Below are 22,108 nucleotides of genomic sequence, written 5' to 3' on the forward strand. Positions count from 1 at the left end.
TGAATATGGTCATCTTAGATGCAAAATATTGCAAAAAGTAACTGGTACGTATCTATTTTCTTGTACTCAAGTATAAGATAAATCGCCCCAGGTAAAATTGCTAAATAAAAGTATATACTTCATAAGCATTACTAAACTGTACTTGAGGAAGCAGCAATTAATATTTCCATCAGTTCATGAGATTACCTGGTCCTCATAATCACACACAGTGTTACCAAACTTTTTGATCTTTGCTAATCTTATAGGTAAAAAATTATATCTCAAAATAGTCTTAATTTTTCTCTTGTTATAAGCCAGTCTGAGCATCTTAAAAATTTTTGTTTTAGGTTTTAGAAAACAATCACCTTGAGAACTTAAAAGAATTGTCTAAGTTCCAAAGCTGAAAATTCTGACTTAATTGATCTAGGGTCAGACTTGGACATTGGTATTCTCAAAAATCTCTCCCAGAGATCCCAATGTGTAGAATCACTGCTTTAGATGGAGCAAGGGGAAGTAGAAATAGAAGGCTCAATAAATATTATGTCAAACATCCTTCTGATTGTACCCATGAAGCAAAAGAGAGAGACAAAGATCAGGCTTCTGTATATAAAAAAATATATCAGGTAAAAGGATCAGATCAGGCTTGGGGAAAAAAGGAGGTAGGAGGAGAGGGGTCTAGGTGAGAAAAAGGTTGGGCTATTCTGGTTGGGCTATTCTGGTATTCTGTGGATGTCGGTCATGGAGTCTGCTCTTTTAGGTAAAAATGAACTTGAGGCTGAAGCCGCTTCCAGGCTCTTCTCAACCCAGGGTTGTCCTGAATCAGCAGAATGGAGTGACCAGCAGGGTAGGCAGCCATGATGAATTTGCACAAAATATTCCAGGAGCTGTTGATATCAAAGATGTTGGACATATAGAGAAATAGAGCAACTGAATTGAAAATATAGAGAATGAGAAAGTAGCTGGTCGCTCTGATGGCCCCTATGTGAGCCTCCATGCTGGGGTCCCTGCAGCCAGTGGCATTGCTTTCCATGTGTAGTGTATGTCTCTTGAGAGAGATGATCAGCAGGGTGGCCGAAAGGATGAACATGATTAGAGGAATGAAGATCCCCAGGTTATAGAGAAGAACCAGGTTGACCACATTGGTCTTAGTGAAGTATTTTTTCTTAGTGGAGTTGGAAGAGGGGATAGAAGAATTGTTACAATACACAGTGTAGATGTCATTGGAGAGGAGCATACTGTAGCCCAAGGAAATAAGCACTGAAAGCCACAGAAGCCAGGGCATCAGTCTGGAAATTCTCCACTTCAGCTTGAGAAAAAGGGGGTGGGAGAAATCAGCAATCTTCACGAAGTAGAAGAAACTGAGCCAAGCAGCAAACCAGAGGCTACAATGATTTAAGAACATGAAACTTACTTTGAATGTGTCATACATAACATCTTCATTATAAAAACGTGGGGATGTTGAACTGAAGGTAATTTCTAGCATTGTGAAGCTTTGGAGAGCTATTCTGGATGCACTCAAGAAAAACAGGACTCTGCCACTTGTGGAAACTGTCTTATTTTTAATCCATTCAGCCGCATTTATAGCCATGATGAACCCATTTGCAATGATACCAACGATGCATTCAGTGCCTGTAATTGTTAAAATCGAGAGGATGCCAAATGGTGACAATTCATTTTCTGGGGGATTGCAGGTTTCCATCATCCTGAGTTGTTATCCCTCTTTGGTGTCTGGAGGGAGATGTCTCTCTAGCATTTGTTAGGCAGATCCTTGATAGCTCCCACTCTTCATGTCATAGGAGGAAGTTTTTGATGCATCATTTCCAATTTACTCCATTTGTTTATCTCAGAATTCTTAGCTCTAAATCTGGAGATGCAAATGATGGAAGAATTTGCTTTCTAATTCTCTTCCATGTCCATTTGGATTTGTTGGTATTAGTTTAGTTATGGGACCCAGGGGAGGACTTGAGTAGATGCTCCTTTATAAACCACTAATATCGCCTTGAGAACTGTGGCCTTTACTAGCACCAGTTAAGTTGAACATCTACCCACCAGATCACCATTTAACTTAGTTTCACTTGTGACCGCAGAGAACTGATTGAAAATAACAAAAAATAATAATAGTAGTAGCAATAATAAAAATTCTAGAGATAGAGACATATAGTTCTGATTATGTGCTAGGCACTTTTCAAACACTATATATTAACATATTTAAGCTTCACAGCAACCCAATGAAGAGTATACTTTTTTTTTTTTGAGATTACTTTTATTGGGGCATTGAGGTCACTCAGCAGTTCAGTGTCTACCTTTGGCTCAGGTCATGGTCCTGGGGTTCTGGGACAGAGCCCTGTTTCAGGCTCCTCACAGGGAGCCAACTTCTCCCTCTGCTTATGTCTCTGCCTCTCTCCCTGTGTCTCTCATGAATTAATAAATAAAAATTTTTAAAAAGACTGTACTTTTATTATCTACATTTTGTAAATGAGACAACTAAGGCCAAAGTCATACACCTAGAGAGAGACAGAGTTGAGATTCTAACCCAAGTCACCTGGTCCCAGAGTCCATGTTCTTCCCCACTGTTTATACTTCCTGGACCTGTGGATATTTTAGTGTGTGCCAAAGACTAAATTCAGGGTTGACTTGACTGTAACATTTTTTTTTCCTGTTAATCTTTTATGATGTCTTTGCTGTTTAAAGGAAGAATAATTGAGTAAAAAAAAAAAAAAAATTAACCCAGCTCTCTGTTTGTGAGATTTTGCTATTACACAGAACACTTCACTTCTGACACTTCTGGTCACCACATGTGTGGGTTCTTTATTCTATTTTTCCACACCAAGCCATTCTGTGACACCAGCTGGGTGTCCTACATTCTAACTCAATTCAGACCTTAACTACCTGGAGATAATATCAGATCCCATGGATTAAGGGATCAATCCTTAATTGATATAGGAAAGATGCTAGGTTTCTAAGCCAATGGCCAAGAAAGAATTCTTGAAACATCTTTGATGCAAAAAGGTGGTTTTACTAAAGCACAGGAACAGGACCTGTGGGCAGAAAGAGTTCACTGGGGTTATGAGGAGTGGTCTATTATATACTTTCAAGTTGGGAGGGGGTTGGGGATAGCCTAAGTCTCTAAGGAATTTTGGAAACAAGGTTTCCAGGATCTTGAGGGGGCTAGCCGTTTTAAGGAAAAGGTCATTTGTAACTGTCAAAACCTTAGTTATGAGACTCTTCAGATGTATATCAGTGAGTGATATGATTGGGGGATGATTGCTAACACGTATCTTGAGGGGTAGAGATAAAGGAATTTTCCAAAGGAATTTTTATATGTTAAAATAGACTTACAAGGTCCTGGGGGTAGGGCTAAGATTAACTTTCACCCTTAGCAAAGTGTCAACATCAAGGCACTTGAGTCCCTAGAGGAAGGTCACTCTGCCTGTTTCAAGGACTTGTCAATGGGCTGTAAGTAGTAAGTATATTTAAATTCATTTATTAAACAGTTCTTTTTTTTTTTAAGGTTGTATTTATTTATTCATGATCGACACAGAGAGAGAGAGAGAGAGAGGGAGGCAGAGACACAGGCAGAGGGAGAGAGAGAGAGAGGGAGGCAGAGACACAGGCAGAGGGAGAAGCAGGCTCTATGCAGGGAGCCTGATGTGGGACTCGATCTGGGTCTCCAGGATCATGCCCTAGGCTGCAGGCAGCGCCAAACCGCTGCGCCACTGGGGCTGCCCTAAACAGTTCTTTAAAGATTCAAACATATCTAAAGTATGACTATTGAGAAGAAGCAATGGGAGATAGTGTATATTGCCATGCTGAAGTATTTTTTGGTATCCAGTATGAGGTTCATCATACAAATTTTGTAGGCCAATTACTCTGCTTATATAAAAATTTTTGCAAATCTTGTCACCTACAGCTTCTATTTTGATTGGTAAAGTAGCTCCACTTGTTTGAATGCCATTTGAATTATGACTTGTACCACAAACAATTCCAATTCTCTTTCTGTTTCACAGATTTATTTTTTTTCAGATTTCTTATTTTAATGAGAATATATTTTTAAAAGATTTATTTATTTGAGAGACAGAGAAAAAAAAGAGAGAAAGAGAGTAAGGTGGGGAGGGGCAGAGAGAGAGAGAAAGAGAGAGAGAATCCCAAGCAGATTCCCTGCTGGCCAAGGAGCCTGATGTGGGGCTTGATCCCAGACCCTGAGAGCATGACCTGAGCCTAAATCAAGAGTTGATACCCCAACTGACTGAGCCACCCAGGTGCCCCAAGAATATTTGTTTTTAATGCAACATGGTACTCCACTAAAATTTGTGTTCATATTATGAACTACCAATTTTTATTCTCAATGTTAATCTTTTAAAATAAGTTTCAGTAGTACACATCATAATGTCAGCTACTTTATCTTCAAACAGAAAGAACTTCCAAAAGCTTTGCTTATAATTCATGAATTGTGGGAACACAATCTAATATTTGGATTAACTGATTTTTCTATTTGAAAGACTGATAAATATGACATAAATCTAAGGTCATAATACTGGGAATTTTCTTCTGCTAAGGGGCCCAACATGAATGGCTTTCAAGTCCTTTTTGGTATATGTACAAAAAACTTGTAAATGTTAGCATTTTACTTCTTCCTTTCTGATTTGGATGCCTATTATTTATTGCCTGATTCCTATGGCTAGGACTTCCAGTACTTTGCTGAACAGAAGTGGTGAGAGTGGAGAATCTTTGTATTATTCCTGATCTTAGAGGAAAAACGTTCTATTTTTTACTGCTAAGTATGATGTTAGCTGTGGTTTGTCATTTATGGCCTTTGTTACGCAGAGATACATTCCATTTATATATAGTTTGTTTCTATCATTAAAAAGCGTCGTACTTGGTTAATTGCTTTTCTCTATCTATTTTGATGATCACATTATTTTTACCCTTCATTCTGTTAATATGGTATATCACAGTGATTGATTTGCTTATGTTGAATTATCTTTGCATCCCAGGGATAAGTCCATTTGTTTACAGTGAATGATTCTTTTAATATGGTGTTGAATTTGGTTTGCTAGTATTTTGTTGAGGATTTTTGTATCTATGTTTATCAGAAATACTGGCCTATAGTTTTCTTTTCTTATAGTGTCTTTGTCTGGCTTTCCTAGACTCATGCTAGCCCCATAAAATGAGTTTAGAAGTGTATCCTCCTCTTCAGTTTTTTGAAGAGTTTGAGAAGGATTTAGCATCAATTCTTCTTTAGAATTTAGCAGTGAAACCATCAGGTCCTGGACTTTGTTGGGAGGTTTTTGATTACTTATCCAATCTCCTTACATGTTATTAATATTGTTCAGATTTTCTATTTCTTTATGATTCAGTCTTGATAGATTATATGGTTCTAGGAATTTATCCATTTTCTTCCAGTTTATTCATTTTGTTGGCACATACTTGTTCATGATAGTCTCTTAGGATTCTTTTTATTTCTGTGGTAAGAGTTGCAATATTTCCTCATTTATTTCTGATTTTATTGGATCTTCTCTCTTTTTTCTTAATCTAGCTAAAGGTATTTGACCAAAATTAAAGGACATGCTCTACTGAGAGATAAAAATGAAATGCACCTTCTACAGATGTACATTAATGTCATCTTTAGGTCTAATTTTTTAAAGTAACAAGTAACTTTTGAAGTAGATGCTGCTGCTCCTATAGCAGATTTAGGTTGAGGGTTTTCATGTGGTCAGTGATATTATCATAGCCTGCATAATAGATGGTAAGTGACAACAAGCATATTCATCATCAATTTCCTTTTAAAAAATATTTTATTCATTCATTCATTCATTCATTCATTCATTCATGAGAGGCACACACAGAGAGAGAGAGGCACAGGCACAGGCAAAGGGAGAAGCAGACTCCATGCAGGGAGCCTGATGTGGGTCTGGATCCCGGGATTGCAGGATCATGCCCTGGGCCAAAGGTAGGCGCTAAACCGCTGAACCACCCAGGGACCCCCGATCATCAATTTTCTTAAATGAAAATTTAGTACTTAATTTTTTATTGCCAAACACTTATTTTTTTTAACTCATCTATGACAAAAGGTTTATCATGAAAAAGTAAAAAAATAAAACAAATAACTAGTTGTAGATTTACACCACATACAAATAGCGACAAATTATCATATCAGGAACATTCAGACCACTCTTTACATGCTCTATGGCAGGGCTGCTCAGTCTCTGTTTTTTGTACACGTTTCACCTAAGCTGTAATTTCTCACTTTCTTCATTGTTTTCACCAACTGGCAGCTTACAGGCTTCATGAATATCTCATGAGCTGTGTACTGCTAATGGGTACAGCTGGCAAGAACAGCAGTATTTTTGCTTTTTTACTACCATCTAAAGCTAGATGTCCCAAACCACTCACTAATGAGGGCACTTTGTTTTTGCAGTAAGTTCCCTGGATACTGTCCTTCAAAAGAGGTTATTAGTCCTGTTATTTCTGGGAAATGTAGGGTAAAGCCAGTTGGGTTTTAGTGCAGCATCTCATACAACTAGAGAAGACCTGGGCAGGAGTTGAAGTACAAAGTGAAAGTACCAAACCCATCCTGGTATGTTTTATTTATTTTTTATTTTTTTTCATCCTGGTATGTTTTAATGCAACTAATTAAAATTTTTAAATATAGGATGTGCCAGAAGTTGCTTTCTGAGGTAGTATATGGTCTTTTTCAGATTCCACTATGGTGTGCTGTGGCCAGGGCCAAAAAGTGCAGAAGGTGATTTTTCAGCCCATCAACCTCAGCTAGAGATACTTGCAAAATAGATCTCAGATTCAAGTATGGCTTAATGAGCAAGTGAACATGCAGATAGAGGGCTATATCATTGGTTTTGATGAGTACATGAACCTATTAGATGACGCTGAAGAAATTCATTTTAAAACAAAGTCAAGAAAACAACTGGGTCGGATCATGCTAAAAGGAGATACTCCATTACCCTACTCCAAAGTGTCTCCAACTAGAAATGATCGATGAAGTGAGGAATTCTTGAGAAAGCCATGTAGTTTGTTTTTTCAGATGTCCTTTGTTGGGAGTGTAATTCTAAAACATTTGTTCGTATTGTTTTGATTGCTTTTATGTTATTACCAGAAGACAATAAATGCTGTGGGATTGCTTTTATTTTAAAAACTTAAGTATGGGACAAATGATAAATTGTACAGAGTGCTGGAGCAAAAGGCACAAACTAATAGGCTCATAGGGCTCTTCTCTGGCTCTATTACCTTTTAATTTACAAATATTTTATTTATTGGGTCCCTTTCACAGTTTGCTAACTTTCTTTGCATCTTTTTTTTAAATAGACTATTCATTTTTATCTTTGCATCTTAAAAAACTTCAGCAAGCATATTTTTCTTTTGCAAGTTTCCTATTTGGTTACTTTTCCTATTTACTTTTCATCGTTTCATTCCTGCCTCTAAAAAATTTTGCCTCTTTTAAAGACTTCTATTAGTTTAATATTAGATTGGCATTATATTTCTTTTAAAAATTCTTTTTCTTGTGGCAAGAACACTTACTATGAGACCAAACTCTTAATAGATTTTAATATCCACAGTGCAATATTGTTGTTGACCATAGGTTCAGGTTGAACCACAGCACTCTGGAGCTTATTCATCTTGCTTACCTGAAACATTGTGCCTAATCATTAGTTTCTAGTCTGTCTTACAATTTGGCTTTGGAGTTTCACCTTGGACCAAGGATTCTGTCCTCTTTCCATGGTCACCCCTCCCTGTCTGGCTATCCTACAGTATGTCAGTCACCTTTTCCTGGCCCTCTGGCTTCCCAATCCAGAACTAGAATTCCTGTCCAGTGCTGATGTTGTTGGTATTGGGTGTACATTGGTGCCAAAGGTCATGTATGACCTTTTCCAATGCGTAGATTTTGGGTAACTATTTAGCTCTTTGTTTTATGCAGTTTTCCTACAAAAGGAATGAAAATTTCACCCCATTTCTGACCCTATCACATGACTAAAATTTCAATACTTTCTTTTGATTTTGTTGTTAGAGCTTATTAAAATACGACCTTAGCAAAAATGGCTATACCAAAAGAGACACATCACAATGTTTTGGATCTATTTTATGCATGCCCCTGCTATCTGATAGGATCAATAGTATTCTTTTTCTTCCTGTCCTTTCTGTGAGAGTTGCTGTTGGTACTCTGGACACATGTTCTCAGCAATCATGATTCTTAAACACCCTGGAAACTTCATCTTAGTTTATGTTCCTCCAGGGGCTGACTTTCAGACAAAGATTTGAATGAAGGTGTTTGTTAGCTTTTCTGGAAAGTTTGGGGAATGCAGGGGAGTGTGTGTATTGATATACACAGAGGAATGTAATAAATAAAGGGTACATTATTAAGCCAGTTGTCAGGTAGAAGACAAGCTTAATCCTGAGGGGAATCTCTGGCAGATTGTTAAAACATGTGACTCATGAGTATTACACTCCAGAGACATAAGAGCTCAGGTATATCCATGCCAATTTCCCTGTCATTGATTGAGGGTTGCTCCCTAGGGTTGTGGTGTTCCCATCCCCACCAAGCCCTTCCAACCTGCTATGTGTGTGGGCAGAGTGGTCTTCCATATATTTTTAAAGAAGCCCACCAGTACAGAGATACAGATTATGGCATTATAATTTATAAGAAACGTACATTTGCTCATTTACATGACCAAAATACATTTCTAATGTATATTTGGTCTTCGTCCATCCATATTTTCTGGCTCACAGTTCCAAAACCCTTAGAATTTCTTGTGATGAGAGTGATAAAGGTGTCTTTTATTAGGTTAATGAGGTGACTTTCGGAAAATCCAACTAAAGATGGGGACTGATTGCCAGAACTGAAACTTTGCGGTTAGGAGGTTGGAGCTTTTAGTTTTCCTCTTCCCTAACATCTCTAGGGAGGAGTGAGAGGCTGGAAGTTGAATCAGTCACTAAAGGCCAGTGATTTTTTTTATTCATGAGAGATACACACAGAGAGAAGCAGAGACTTAAGCAGAGGGAGAAGCAGACTCTGGGATCACAACCTGAGCCAAAAGCAGACCCTCAACCACTGAGCCAGCCAGATGCCCATTAATGGCCAGTGATTTAATGAACCATGCTTATGTATGAAGCCTCCATAAAACCCCACAAGGACAGAGTTCAGAGATCTTCCAGGTTGGTGAACATGTAGAGGTGCTAGGAAAGAGGCATTCCTGGAAAGGGTATGGAAGCTCTGTGCCTCTTCTCACATACCTTGCCTTCCACATCTCTTTTGTCTGGATGTTCATCTGTATGCTTTATTGTGTGCTTTTTTTAATATACTGGAAAATATAAGCAAAGTGTTTTCCTGAGTTCTGTAAGATGATCTAGCAAATTAATTGAACCTGAGAAGGGGGTCATGGGAATCTCTGACTTATAGCCAATTGGTTAGAAGTATAGGTGACAACCTGAATTTGTAATTGGCATCTGAAATGGGGTGGACAGCCTTGTTGGGACTGACACCTTAACCTGTGGGATCTGATACTATTTCTGGGTAGATAGTGTCAGAACTAAGTTGAATTGTAGGGCATATAGCTAGTGTTACAGAAAATTTCTTGGTGTGGGGAACCCCCTCAGCCACCAACACACACACACACACACACACACACACACGCAGTAGTGTAAAAGTAAAGAAGACACACAGGAGTGAAACCATAGTAGGGAAAATCTGGGGTTTTCCATATATAGGTGAAAAACTGAGGTTTTCCAACACACAGATAAGGTCAGGTGGGATTCAGAGCACACAGATATAGTAGGGTTTGAGGGATAAGGACAAGAAACTGACAGTAAATCTAAGGCTTCTTGCTGCAGATGCCTGCAACTCCATCCTTGGAGGATCTCTTGAAATGTAGGACATAGTATGGCTGGGAATTAATGCTCTGGGAAAATAGCTATCAAGCAATAATGGAGGGGAGCCAATGGAAGAATAGCCCAACTCTTTGTTCTTCAAGAGGGAAAACTTCAGAGATTCCAGAATACTTGGATTCTAATTATCCACAGTGGAAACCTGTCATTAGCTCACCCTGTACTTTCTTCTTTCTCTTGTGTCATTTCCTCACTGAAAGTGTGATTCCAAATTTGAATCAATCAACATGCTATAGAGCAACAAAGACTCCACTACAGGTATTAAGTGAAGTGGGGATAACACATGGCATACTGTAGCATCAAAATATTTAGACTTTAACTTTTGATAAGTTGATATGGTATATAGGTAGTGTTCGAATAATATGTGGATAAGAGTAATTATAAGGGTTGTGGCATTATCCAATGCCACATAGCTATTGTCTGTAGAAACAAACCCAGAAGAAATGACAAGGTCAGGCAGGTCAATGATCAACTCGAGATTGGTGTCAACATCAGAACGTCTTCAGTGCAGTTTAGATATCCTCTTCTTTTGCAATTTTCAGTACACCTAATGAAAATCAATTGTACTAAGAATCAGGCCTGAGATTTCATTGTAATGGTAGCAGATTTAAAAAAGACTGGATTCACAACCCTAGCAAGATTCTTCTTGTAAAGTCAGGACCCACACAAGGAATAAACAGATGCTGAGACTTGGGATAGAGAGATTTGTATAGATGCAAGTGAAAACATTGACCTCAAGATAACTCTGAACCTCTGAAGATTAGTAGGATTAGAGTTAGAAAAGTATGGTCCTGAAGTAAGAACCAGATGCCAGGTATAGTTTCAATATAGAAACCCCCACATGAGTATGGGCCCCGGAGTGAGAAGAGGGACACTTCGTGCAAGGGTTGGTGGTTTCTCGAGGCATGGTGATTAAGCCCTTATTGGACTAGGTGACGTGCAATCAAGTATTTCCCGATAGTAAATAAAAGTTAAGTAGAATAAACAATTTATGTCTACATGTAAGTATATAATAATATGTACATGCTTATATGCATGGCGAAAACTAGTAATGCACGACGTACATGGGGGGAGGAAAGAAAATTTTTGGACATACTGACATAGCACAGTAGAGTTGTTGCAATATATGAATAGAGGAGGCTTTTTATCAGGGAATAGTTTAAGAAGAATTTCAGCTTTGGGTGCTGATGATGGAGCTGGTGCTTCTTCCTTGAGTCTTAGGGAGGATAATTAGTCTCCATTTTTGGTTTACAAGACCAAGGTAATTAATATACTACAAAGACTCTTCATTTTAGGAGATTGTTTTCGATAATACTGATAGCTGGTAGCGGGACTAGGAGGATAGCAAAGTATAGAATGGAGGCGATTTGGCCGATAATAATGAAGGGGTATTCTACTGGTTGCCCTCTGATCCATATTAGTGTGAGTAGATCAGCTGTTAGTAATCAAAATAGGCACTGACTGAGAGGTCGGAATATTATTCTGGCTGTTTGGATGTGTGGAGTAAGGGGATAATTGCTAGAATTAGGATAGAGAACACTAAGGCAAGCACCCCTCCTAGCTTATTAGGGATAGATCGTAGGAGGACATAGGCAAATAGGAAATACCATTCAGGTTTAATGTGTGGGGGAGTGTTGAGGGGATTTACAGGGATATAGTTGTCTGGGTCTCCTAGTAGGTCTGGTGAAAATAAAACTAGTGACATTAGTACTAGAACTAGGAGTAAGGCCCCTAGGATGTCTTTAATTGTATAGTAAGGGAAGGGTGGAATGGGATTTTGTCTGAGTCAGATATGATTCCTGAGGGGTTGTTGGATCCAGTTTCGTGCAGGAACAGGAGATGGACTATTGCTAGGGCTGCGATAATGAATGGGAGGATGAAGTGGAATGCGAAGAATCGTGTTAGGGTTGCTTTGTCAACCGAGAAACCACCCCAGATTCGTTTGACCAGGTTGCTCCCGATGTAGGGGACTGCTGAGAGTAGGTTTGTGATGACTGTTGCCCCTCAAAAAGATATCTGTCCTCATGGTAGGATGTAACCTATGAATGCTGTGGCTTTGGTTGCAAATAAGAGAATAATTCCAGGGGATCCCTGGGTGGCTCAGTGGTTTAGCGGCTGCCTTTGGCCCAGGACGTGGTCCTGGAGTCCTGGGATCGAGTCCCACATCAGGCTCCCGGCATGGAGCCTGCTTCTCCCTCCTCCTGTGTCTCTGGCTCTCTCTATCATAAATAAATAAATAAATAAATAAATAAATAAATAAATAAATAAATAAATAAATCTTTAAAAGAAAATAATAATTCCAATATTTCATGTTTCTATGAATATGTAGGAGCCGTAGTATAATCCTCATCCTACATGTATAAATAGGCAGATAAAGAACATGGAGGCTCCGTTTGCATGTATATAACGGATAATTCAGCCATAATTGATGTCTCGACAGATGTGACTGATGAAAAGGCTGTTGTTGATGTACCTGATGTGTAGTGTATGGCTAAAAATAAATCTGTTAGAATCTGTAGAATGAGACACACTCCTAGCAGGGATCTGAAGTTTCATCAAGCTGAGATGTTTGATGGTGCGGGAAGATCAACGAATGAGTTGTTCACAATTTTAGCTAGTGGGTGAGTTTTTCGAATGTTGGTCATTAATCTTCTTATAGTTGAAATACAACGATGATTTTTCATGTCATTGGTCATGGTTAAATTCCATGTAGGAATAATGATAACACATTGTATTTATTTTAAGTATCGTTTTTGTAATGAGTTTTGTAGGTTTTGCTACAAAGCCATCTCCTATTTATGGTGGGCTTGTATTATTAGTGGTGGGATTGGTTGTGCAATTGTGTTGAATTTTGGGGGATCTTTTTTAGGGCTGATAGTCTTTTTAATTTATTTGGGAGGTATGCTTGTAGTTTTTGGTTATACGACTGCTATGGCTACTGAACAGTACCCTGAGGTCTGAGTTTCTAATAAGGCCGTATTGGCCGCTTTCATTACTGGCTTACTGTCTGAGTTATTAACTGCTTGCTATATCTTAAAGGATGATGGGGTTGAGGTGGTGTTGAAATTTAATGGGATGGGGGATTGAGTTATTTATGATACCGGGTATTCAGGGTTCTTTAGTGAGGAAGCTATGGGGGGGATTGCGGCGTTATATAGTTATGGGACTTGATTAGTAATTGTCACTGGTTGGTCATTGTTAACTGGTGTATGTAAAGTGGATTTTTGCTCAAGTGTCATTAAGAGTATATCCTGAAAATAGGGGGAATCAGTGAGCAAATCCGCCCATAATAGCAAACACTGCTCCTTTTGAGAGTACTTAGTGGAAGTGGGCTACTACGTAATATGTGTCATGAAGTACAATGTCTAGGGATGAGTTGGCTAGAACACTACCTGTTAACCCACCTACTGTGAATAGGAAGATAAATCCTAGAGCCCATAGTATGGCAGGAGATCATTTGATATTTCCTCCATGAAGTGTTGCTAATCAGCTAAATACTTTAACCCCTGTTGGGATGGCAATAATTATAGTAGCAGATGTAAAATATGCTCGTGTGTCTACATCTCTTCCCACAGTAAATATATGATGTGTTCATACAATAAAGCCTAGAAACCCAATGGATATCATTGCTCAGACCATACCCATGTAACCAAGGGGCTCTTTTTTTCCCTGAGTAATACATAACGATATGGGAAATTATTCCACATCCAGGTAAAATTAGAATATAAACTTCAGGGTGCCTGAAAAATCAGAATAAGTGTTGGTATAGAATGGGGTCTCCCCCTCCAGCAGGATCGAAAAATGTTGTGTTTAGATTTTGGTCTGTCAGAAGTATTGTAATTCCAGCAGCTAATACAGGCAATGATAATAGCAATAGGACTGCTGTAATTAGTATGGACCATACAAACAAGGGAGTTTGGTATTGGGACATGGCTGGGGGTTTTATATTAATAATAGTAGTGATAAAATTAATTGCCCCAAGAATGGAGGAGGCCCCTGCTAAATGCAAGGAAAAAATTGTTAGGTCTACTGATGCCCCTGCGTGGGCCAGGTTGCTGGCTAGTGGGGGGTATACAGTTCACCCAGTTCCTGCGCCTGCTTCTACCATAGAAGATGCTAGTTGGAGGAGGAAAGATGGGGGGAGCAACCAGAAACTTATGTTATTTATTCGAGGGAATGCCATGTCTGGGGCGCCAATTATTAGTGGAACTAGTCAGTTTCCGAAGCCCCCAATTATAATAGGTATAACTATAAAGAAAATTATTACGAATGCATGGGCAGATACAATTACATTGTAGATCTGGTCATCTCCTAATAGGGAACCAGGTTGACCTGGTTCAGCTCGAATTAGAAGACTTAAAGCAGTGCCTACTGTACCGGCTCATGCTCCAAACAGTAAATATAAAGTACCAATGTCTTTGTGGTTAGTGGAAAATAATCATCGGTTAATGAACATAGGTAAAATGGCTGATAAAAGCATTAGAATGTAAATCTAAAGATAGGGGTTTATGTCCTCTTTTTGCCAAGTCATCTGGTGAATTATTCATATTGAATTGCAAATTCAAAGAAGCAGCCTAGACACTGCTGGGGCTTCTCCCGCCTTTTTTTTTCTACGCAGCGGGAGAAGGTAGATTGAAGCCAGTTGTTAGGGTATTTAGCTGTTAACTAAAATTTCATGGGGTGGAAGCCCACTAATCTGGTAAGGATTTAGCTTAATTAAAGTATTTGATTTGCATTCAATTGATGTAGGATAGATTCTTGCAGTCCTTAGTGTTGTTTTTCAGGGGTTAAGTAAATAATACTTGCTTAGAGCTTTGAAGGCTCTTTGTCTGATTTAACCTAAACTTCTAGTCCAAGATAGATAGTATAGGTGTTAGTGGGAGTAGTATAGTGGAGATAATGACTAGTGGAGGTAAGAAGATTATCTTTTTTGTACTTTCAAATTGTCATTTTATTTTTAAGTTGTTTGTGGATGGGAATATGGTAAGTGCTGTGCTGTATGTGAGTCGCATGTAGAAGTATAGGTTGAGTAAGGCAGTGATGGCTATTAGTGTTGGGAGAATAATTATGTCATTTTTTGTTAGTTCTTGAATAATTATTCATTTAGGGATAAAGCCAGATAGTGGAGGAAGTCCTCCTAAAGATAGCATTAGGATTAGGATTATGGAGGTGATTAGGCGGAGTTTGTTTCATGTGTGAGACAGGGATAGCATTGTGGTAGATGAGTTAAGTGTGAATAGTATGAATGTTGAGAGAGTCATTAGGATGTAGAGGGCTAGATTTAGAATTATTATTGTGGGGTTGTAGATAATAATTGTGGCTATTCATCCTATGTGGGCGATGGAAGAGTATGCCATAATTTTTCGTAGTTGGGTTTGGTTTAGTCCGCCTCATCCTCCTACTAATACGGACATAAGGGCTATTAGTATTAAGAGGTCAGTGTTAATGGATGATGAAATTTGATAGAGAATGGACAGGGGTGCAATTTTTTGTCATGTTAACAGGATTATGCCTGATGTGAGTGAGATTCCTTGTGTTACTTCGGGAACTCAGAAGTGGAATGGAGATAGGCCTAGTTTTATTGTTAGAGCAGTGGTTATTATGATGGATGCCGCAGGGTTTGAGATTTTTGAAAGTATTCATTGGCCGGAGTATAGGTTAATAGTGACACCTATTATTAAGAGCATGGAGGTGGTGGCTTGTGTGAGGAAGTACTTTGTGGATGCTTCTATGGCTCGTGGGTTAAATTTTTTTATGAGAATGGGGATAATGGCTAGTATGTTTATTTCAAATCCAATTCAGATTAATAATCAGTGTGAGCTTAGTATGGCAATTATAGTCCCGGTTATAACGGTTATTAGGCTAGCAATGAGAATGGGTTTTTTTTTTATTAGTACGGGAAGGATATGATCCAACATTTTCGGGGTATGGGCCCGATAGCTTAATTCAGCTGACCTTACTGTAGAATATGGTGTAAGTTTGGTAGCACTAAGATCTTTGAATTCTTAGGATTAGGTTCAAAACCTATTATTCTAGAAATAAGAGGGCTTGAACCTCTATTATTTACTCTATCAAAGTAACTCTTTTGTCAGACATATTTCTTATATTTGGGGTGGAATGCTTGCAGTGATAATAGGCAGGGCGACATGTCATATGCACAGGGCTAGAGTTAAGGGTAGGAAATTTTTTCATAAAAGATGTATTAGTTGATCATAGTGGAATCGAGGGTATGATGCTTGAATTCATAGGAAAGAAATGGTCAGGAGGACTGTTTTGGTAGTGAAATTAATGGAGTAGAGCTCCGGTATGAGTGGGTTGTGGAATGCGCCGAAAAATAGAATTGTTGTAAGAATATTTATTATAATAATATTTGCATATTCTGCTAGGAAGAATAGGGCAAGTGGGCCTGCTGCATACTCGATGTTAAATCCTGAGACTAGTTCAGATTCTCCTTCGGTTAGGTCGAAGGGGGCTCGGTTAATTTCTGCTAGGGTAGAGATAAATCATATTATGGCTAAGGGTCAGGCGGGGAAGATTAGTCATATATGTTCTTGAGTAATAATAAGCGTGGATAGTGTAAAAGATCCGTTTATTAGTAGTACAGAGAAGAGGATAATTGCTAGTGTGACTTCATATGAGATTGTCTGAGCAACAGCTCGGAGGGCTCCAATTAGAACGTATTTGGAGTTTGAAGCATCAGGATGAGCTGCAAAAGAGCAAACATTTTTGTCTAGAGACCATGCCCCTGAAATGGGTTTTTGTTTTGTCTTGAAATCTGCCCCTACATCTTCTCTTTATTGATTTTAGCCAGTAACCAGAGTCAAGTATCACCTTAGTGCAAGCACTGAAGACTGTCCTTGCTATGGGAAGGAAAAGATTACTCATCAAGATACTGGCAATTTTTTTTTTAAGAGGGTGAAGTATCTCTTTTTTAAAAAATAATTATGACATAATTAATATACAATGTTCTATTAGTTTCAGGTGTACGGTATAGTGATTCAAAAATTTAATACATTACTCGGTACTCATCATGATAATGATACTCTTAATCTCCATCACCTGTTTTATCTATCGTCCCATCCACCTCCCCTCTGGTAACCACCACATTGTTCTCTATAGTTAAGAGTCTGGGCTTTTGGTCTGTTTTTATCTTTGTTCATTTATTTTATTTCTTACATTACACATATGAGTGAAATCATATAGTATCTGTCTTTCTCTGACTTATTTCCCTTAGTATTATATACTCTCTAGATCTATCCATGTTGTTGCAAATGGCAAGATTTCATTCTTTTCTATGCTTAATATTCCATATAGTGACATTGCATTGCATACATTGCATACATCTTTTTGTGTTTTTTTTTTTTTTTTTTTTTTTTTTTTTTGCATACATCTTTTTGAATTAGCATTGTCACATTTGGATAAATACCTAGTAGCAGAATTACCAGATCATATGGTTAATTCTATCTTTAATTTTTTGAGGACCCTCCATACTGTTTCCACAGTGGCTGCACCAGCTTGCATTCCCACCAACAATGCACAAGGATTTCTTTTTCTCCACTTCTTGTCAACACTTGTTTCTTGTGTTGTTTATTTTAGCCATTCTGACAAGTGTGAGGTGATATCTCATTTGATTTGCATTTCCCTGATGATAAATGATACTGAACATCTTTTTATGTATCTGTTGGCCATCTATATGTCTTCCTTGGAGAAATGTCTGTTCATGTCTTCTTTCCATTTTTAAATTGGATTTTTATTTATTTTTGGTGTTCAGTTTTATAAGTTCTTTATATATTTTAGATACAAACCCCTTATCAAATATGTCATTTGCAAATGTCGTCTGCCATTCAGAAGATTGCTTTTTCGTTTTGTCAATAGTTTCCTTTGCTGTGCAGAAGTATTTTATTTTGATGTAGAACCATTTATTTTTATTTTGTTTCTCTTGCCTCAGGAGACATATCTAAAAAAATGTCGCTACAGCTGATGTTGGAGAAATTACTGTCTGTGGTCTCTTCTAGGATTATTATAGTTTCAGGTCTCACATTTAGGTTTTAATCCATTCTGAGTTTATTTTATATATAGTGTAAGAGAGCGGTCCAGTGTCATTCTTTTGCATGTGACCGTCCAGTTTTCCAGACACCATTTGTTGAAAAAACTTTTTTTTTCCCATTAAATATTCTTGCCTCCTTTATCAAAGAGTAATTGACCATTTAATCATGGGATTTTTTTTTCTGGTCTCTTTAGTCTGTTTTATTGATCTATGTATCTGTTTTTATGCCAATGCCATACTGTTTTGATTACAACTTCATAGTATATCTTGAAATCTGAAATTGTGATACCTCTAGTTTTATTTTTCTTTTTCATGATTGCTTTGGCTACTCAAGGGCTTTTGTGTTTCCATACAAATTTTAGAATTATTTGACCTTGTTCTGTTAAAATGCTGTTGGTATTTCAATAAAGATTGCATTAAATCATAGATTGCTTTGGGTAGTATGGACATTTTAACAATATTGGTTTTCCTAGTCCATGAGCATGGAATACTTTCTATTTGTTTGTGTCATCTTCAATTTCTTTCATCAAGGCTTTATAATTTTCAGAGTATAGGTCTTTTACCTCCTTGGTCAAGTTTATTCCTAGGTATTTTATTATTTTTAGTGCACTCGTAAATGGGATTGTTAATTTCTCTTTTTGTTACTTCATTATTAATATATAAATACAATAGATTTCTGCATATTGATTTTGTATCCTGGGACCTTGTTGAATTCATTTTTCAACATTACTAGTTTTTTGGTGGAGTTTTTAGGGTTTTCTATTTGTGGTGTCATGTCATCTGCCAATAGTGAAAGTTTTTACTTCTTTCTTCCCAATTTGGATGAACTTTGTTTCTTCTCTGATTGTTATGTCTACGAATTCCAGTACTGTGTTGAATAAAAAGCTGTCAGTTTTTCACCATGGAGTGTGATATTAGCTGTGGGCTTTTCATATTATGTTGAAACATGTTTCATCATATTGAAGCATGTTCCCTCTAAACGTTCTTTGTTGAAGAGTTTTTATCATGAACCAACGTTGTAATTTGTCAAATGCTTTTTCTACATCTATTGAAATGATCATATGGTTTTTACCCTTTCATGTGTTGATGTGCTGTATCACATTGGTTGGTTGAACCACCCCTACATTCTGGGAATAAATCCTACTTGATTGTGGTGAATGATTTTTTTTTTAATGTATTGTTGGATTCAATTTGCTAATATTTTGTTGAGGATTTTTGCATCTATGCTCATCAGAGATAATTTGGCTTGTAGTTTTTTCTCTGTCTTTTTGTAGTGTCCTTATCTGGTTTTGGTGTCAGGGTAATGCTCCTCATAGAATGTATTTGGAAGTTTTCCTTCCTCTTTTACTTTTTGGAATAGTTTGAGAGGCATAGGTATTAGCTTTCCTTCAAATATTTGGTAGAATTCACCTGTGAAGCCATCTGGTCCTGGACTTTCGTTTGTTGGGAGTTTTTTTGTTTTTTAAGATTTTATTTATTTCAGAGAGAGAGAGAGAGAGAGAGAGAAACACAATGGGGAGGGGCAGAGAGAGAAAGAGAGAGAGTGAGGGAGAGAGAGTGAGAGAGAAGCAGACTTCCCACTGAGCAGGAAACCCGATGTGGGGCTTGATTCCAGGACTAGAGATCATGACCCAAGCTGAAGGCAGATGCTTAACTGACTGAGCCACCCAGGTGCCCCTGTTGGGAGTTTTTTGATTACAGATTGAATTTCATTGCTGGTAGTTGATCTATTCAAATTTTCTATTTCTTTCTGATTCAGTTTTGGAAAGTTATATGCTTCCAGAAATTTATCCATTTCTTCTAAGTTGTCCAATTTGTTGGAATGTCATTTTTCATAATATTCTGTTACAATCCTCTGTATTTCTGTGGTGTTGGTTTGTTATTTCTATTTCTGATTTTGTTTATTTGAGTTCTCTCTTTATCTCTCTCTCTTTTTTTTTTTTTTTGATGAGTAAGGCTAAAGGTTTACTAATTATGTTGATCTTTTCTAAGAACCAGCTCCGATTTCATTGACCTGTTTTATTATTCTTTTTAGTTTCTGTTTCACTTATTTCTGCTCTCATTTTTATTATTTCCTTCCTTCTAGTAGTTTTGGGTTTTGTTCATTCTTCTCTCTACCTCCTTTAGGTGTAAGGTTAAGTTGTTTGAGATTTTTCTTGTTTCTTGAGGTAAGCCTATATTGCTAAAAACTTCCCTCTTAGTACAGCTTTTGCTGCATCTCAAAGATTTTAGACTGTTGTGTTTTCATTTTAATTTGTCTCTGTGTATTTTTGTGTTTCCTCTGACTTCTTGTTGACTTGTTCATTGTTTAGTAGCATATTATTTAACCCCCATGTATTTGTGTTCTTTCCAGATGTTTCCTTGTGGTTGGTCTGTCGTTTCATAGTTTTGTGGTCAGAAAAGATGCATGGTATGACCTTGATCTTTTTGAATTTGTTAAGACTTGTTTTGTGATTTATTCTGGAGAATATTCTATGTGTACTTGAAAAGAATGTGCATTCTGCTGCTTTAGGATGGAATGTTTTGAATAAATCTGTTAAATCCATCTGGCCCAATGTCATTCACAGCCACTGTTTCCTTGTTGCTTTTTGTTTGGATGATGTAAGTGAAGTGTTAAAGTCCCCTATTAGTATTGTATTACTATTTATTACTTCCTTTATGTTATTACCTGCTTTATGTATTTGGATATTCCTATGTTGGGTGCATAAATATTTACAACTGTTATATCTTATTGTTGGATTATTCTGCTTATGATTATGGAGTGTTCTTCTTTGACTCTTATTCCAGTATTTCTTTCAAGGTTTATTTTTGTCTGATATAACTGTTGATACTCCAGCTCTCCTTTTACTTCCACTTGCATGCTAAATTCTTTTCCATCTCTTCACTTTCAATATGCATGTGTCTTTAGGTCTGAAATAAGTCTTTTGTAAGTAGCACATAGAAGGGTCTTTCTTGTTTTTTATCAATTGCATCTCCCTATTTCTTTTGATTGGGGTGTTTAGTCCATTTACATTCAAAGTAATTATTGATAGCCATGTATTTATTACCATTTTGTTACTTGTTTTATGGTTGTTTTTGTAGTCCTACTCTGTTCTTTTCTTGTGTCTTCTTTCATCGTTTGCTTGCTTTCTTTAATGGTATACTTAGATTCCTTTCTCTCTATTTTTTGCATATCTATTACAGTTTTTGACTTGTGGTTACCTTAGATTTATATGTAATGTATTATGCACATCACAGTCTATATTAAGTTAATGGCCACTTAAGTTTGAACCCATTCTAGAAGCACTACAATTTCTGGGTTACTCAGTTGGTCATGACTCAGGTCATGATCTCAAGGTCAAGATGAAGCCTGCATCAGGCTCTCTGCTTAGGTGTTTCTCAGTCTCCCTCTGTGCTCTCTGAGGGAGCTCTGTCTCTCTCAAATGGATGGATAGAATCTTTTTAATCCATTTATATAAGAGAGAGAGAGAGAGAGAGTACAAGCAAGGTGATGAGCAGGGAACCTGACACAGGACTGGATTCCAGGACCCTGGAATCATGCCTTGAGCCAAAGGCAGACGCTCAATGAACTGAGCCACCCAGGTGCCCCTAAATGGATAGAATCTTAAATAAAACCCACTAAAATTTCACTCCTCACTACCCCCTTCATATTTTAGGTATATGGTATCATACTTTACATCCTTTTTTTGTGATTCCCTTGACTGATTTTTATAGATATACTTAATTTTTTTTCTTTCTATTTTTCTTACTCCTGATGGTCTTTTCTTTTCCACTTAAGAGTCCCCTTTAACATTTCTTATAGGGCTGGTTTAGTGGTCATGAATTCCCTCAGATTTTGTTTCTCTGGGAAACCCTTATCTCTCCTTCTATTCTGAAAGATAGCCTTGCTGGTTAGATTATTCTTGGCTGCAGATTTTTTCCTTTTAGCACTTTGAATATATCATGCCACTTCCTTCTGGCCTGCAAAGTGTCTGCTGAAAACTCAACTGATAGACTTATGGGTTTTCCCTTGTATATAACTGTTTGATTTTCTCTTGCTGCTTTTAAACCTCTCTGTTTATCACTATTTTCTGTCATTTTAATTAGTGTGTGTCTCGGTGTGGACTTAATTAGGTTGATTTTTCTGGAGACTCTTTGTGCCTCCTGGATCTGGATTTTTGTTCCCTTATCCAGATCCAGGAAGTTTTC

The 22,108-nt window shown here is 37.5% G+C and overlaps 2 protein-coding genes and 1 pseudogene across 38 annotated transcripts in view; 2 read left to right on the plus strand and 1 right to left on the minus strand.

Annotated features, from left to right (window-relative positions):
* KEL (Kell metallo-endopeptidase) overlaps positions 1 to 22,108 on the plus strand; it is a 294,970-nt gene that overhangs the window by 68,006 nt on the left and 204,856 nt on the right. The gene's annotated exons all lie outside the window — the stretch shown is intronic.
* On the minus strand, positions 716 to 1,678 carry TAS2R39 (taste 2 receptor member 39). The gene has a single exon (NM_001145498.1). The coding sequence runs from the start codon at positions 1,676 to 1,678 to the stop codon at positions 716 to 718; it is 963 nt and encodes a 320-aa protein (NP_001138970.1).
* On the plus strand, positions 6,082 to 6,963 carry LOC106559813 (annotated as a pseudogene).

This window comes from Canis lupus, chromosome 16 (genome assembly GCF_011100685.1).
Source record: "Canis lupus familiaris isolate Mischka breed German Shepherd chromosome 16, alternate assembly UU_Cfam_GSD_1.0, whole genome shotgun sequence".
Classification (NCBI taxonomy): domain Eukaryota; kingdom Metazoa; phylum Chordata; class Mammalia; order Carnivora; family Canidae; genus Canis; species Canis lupus.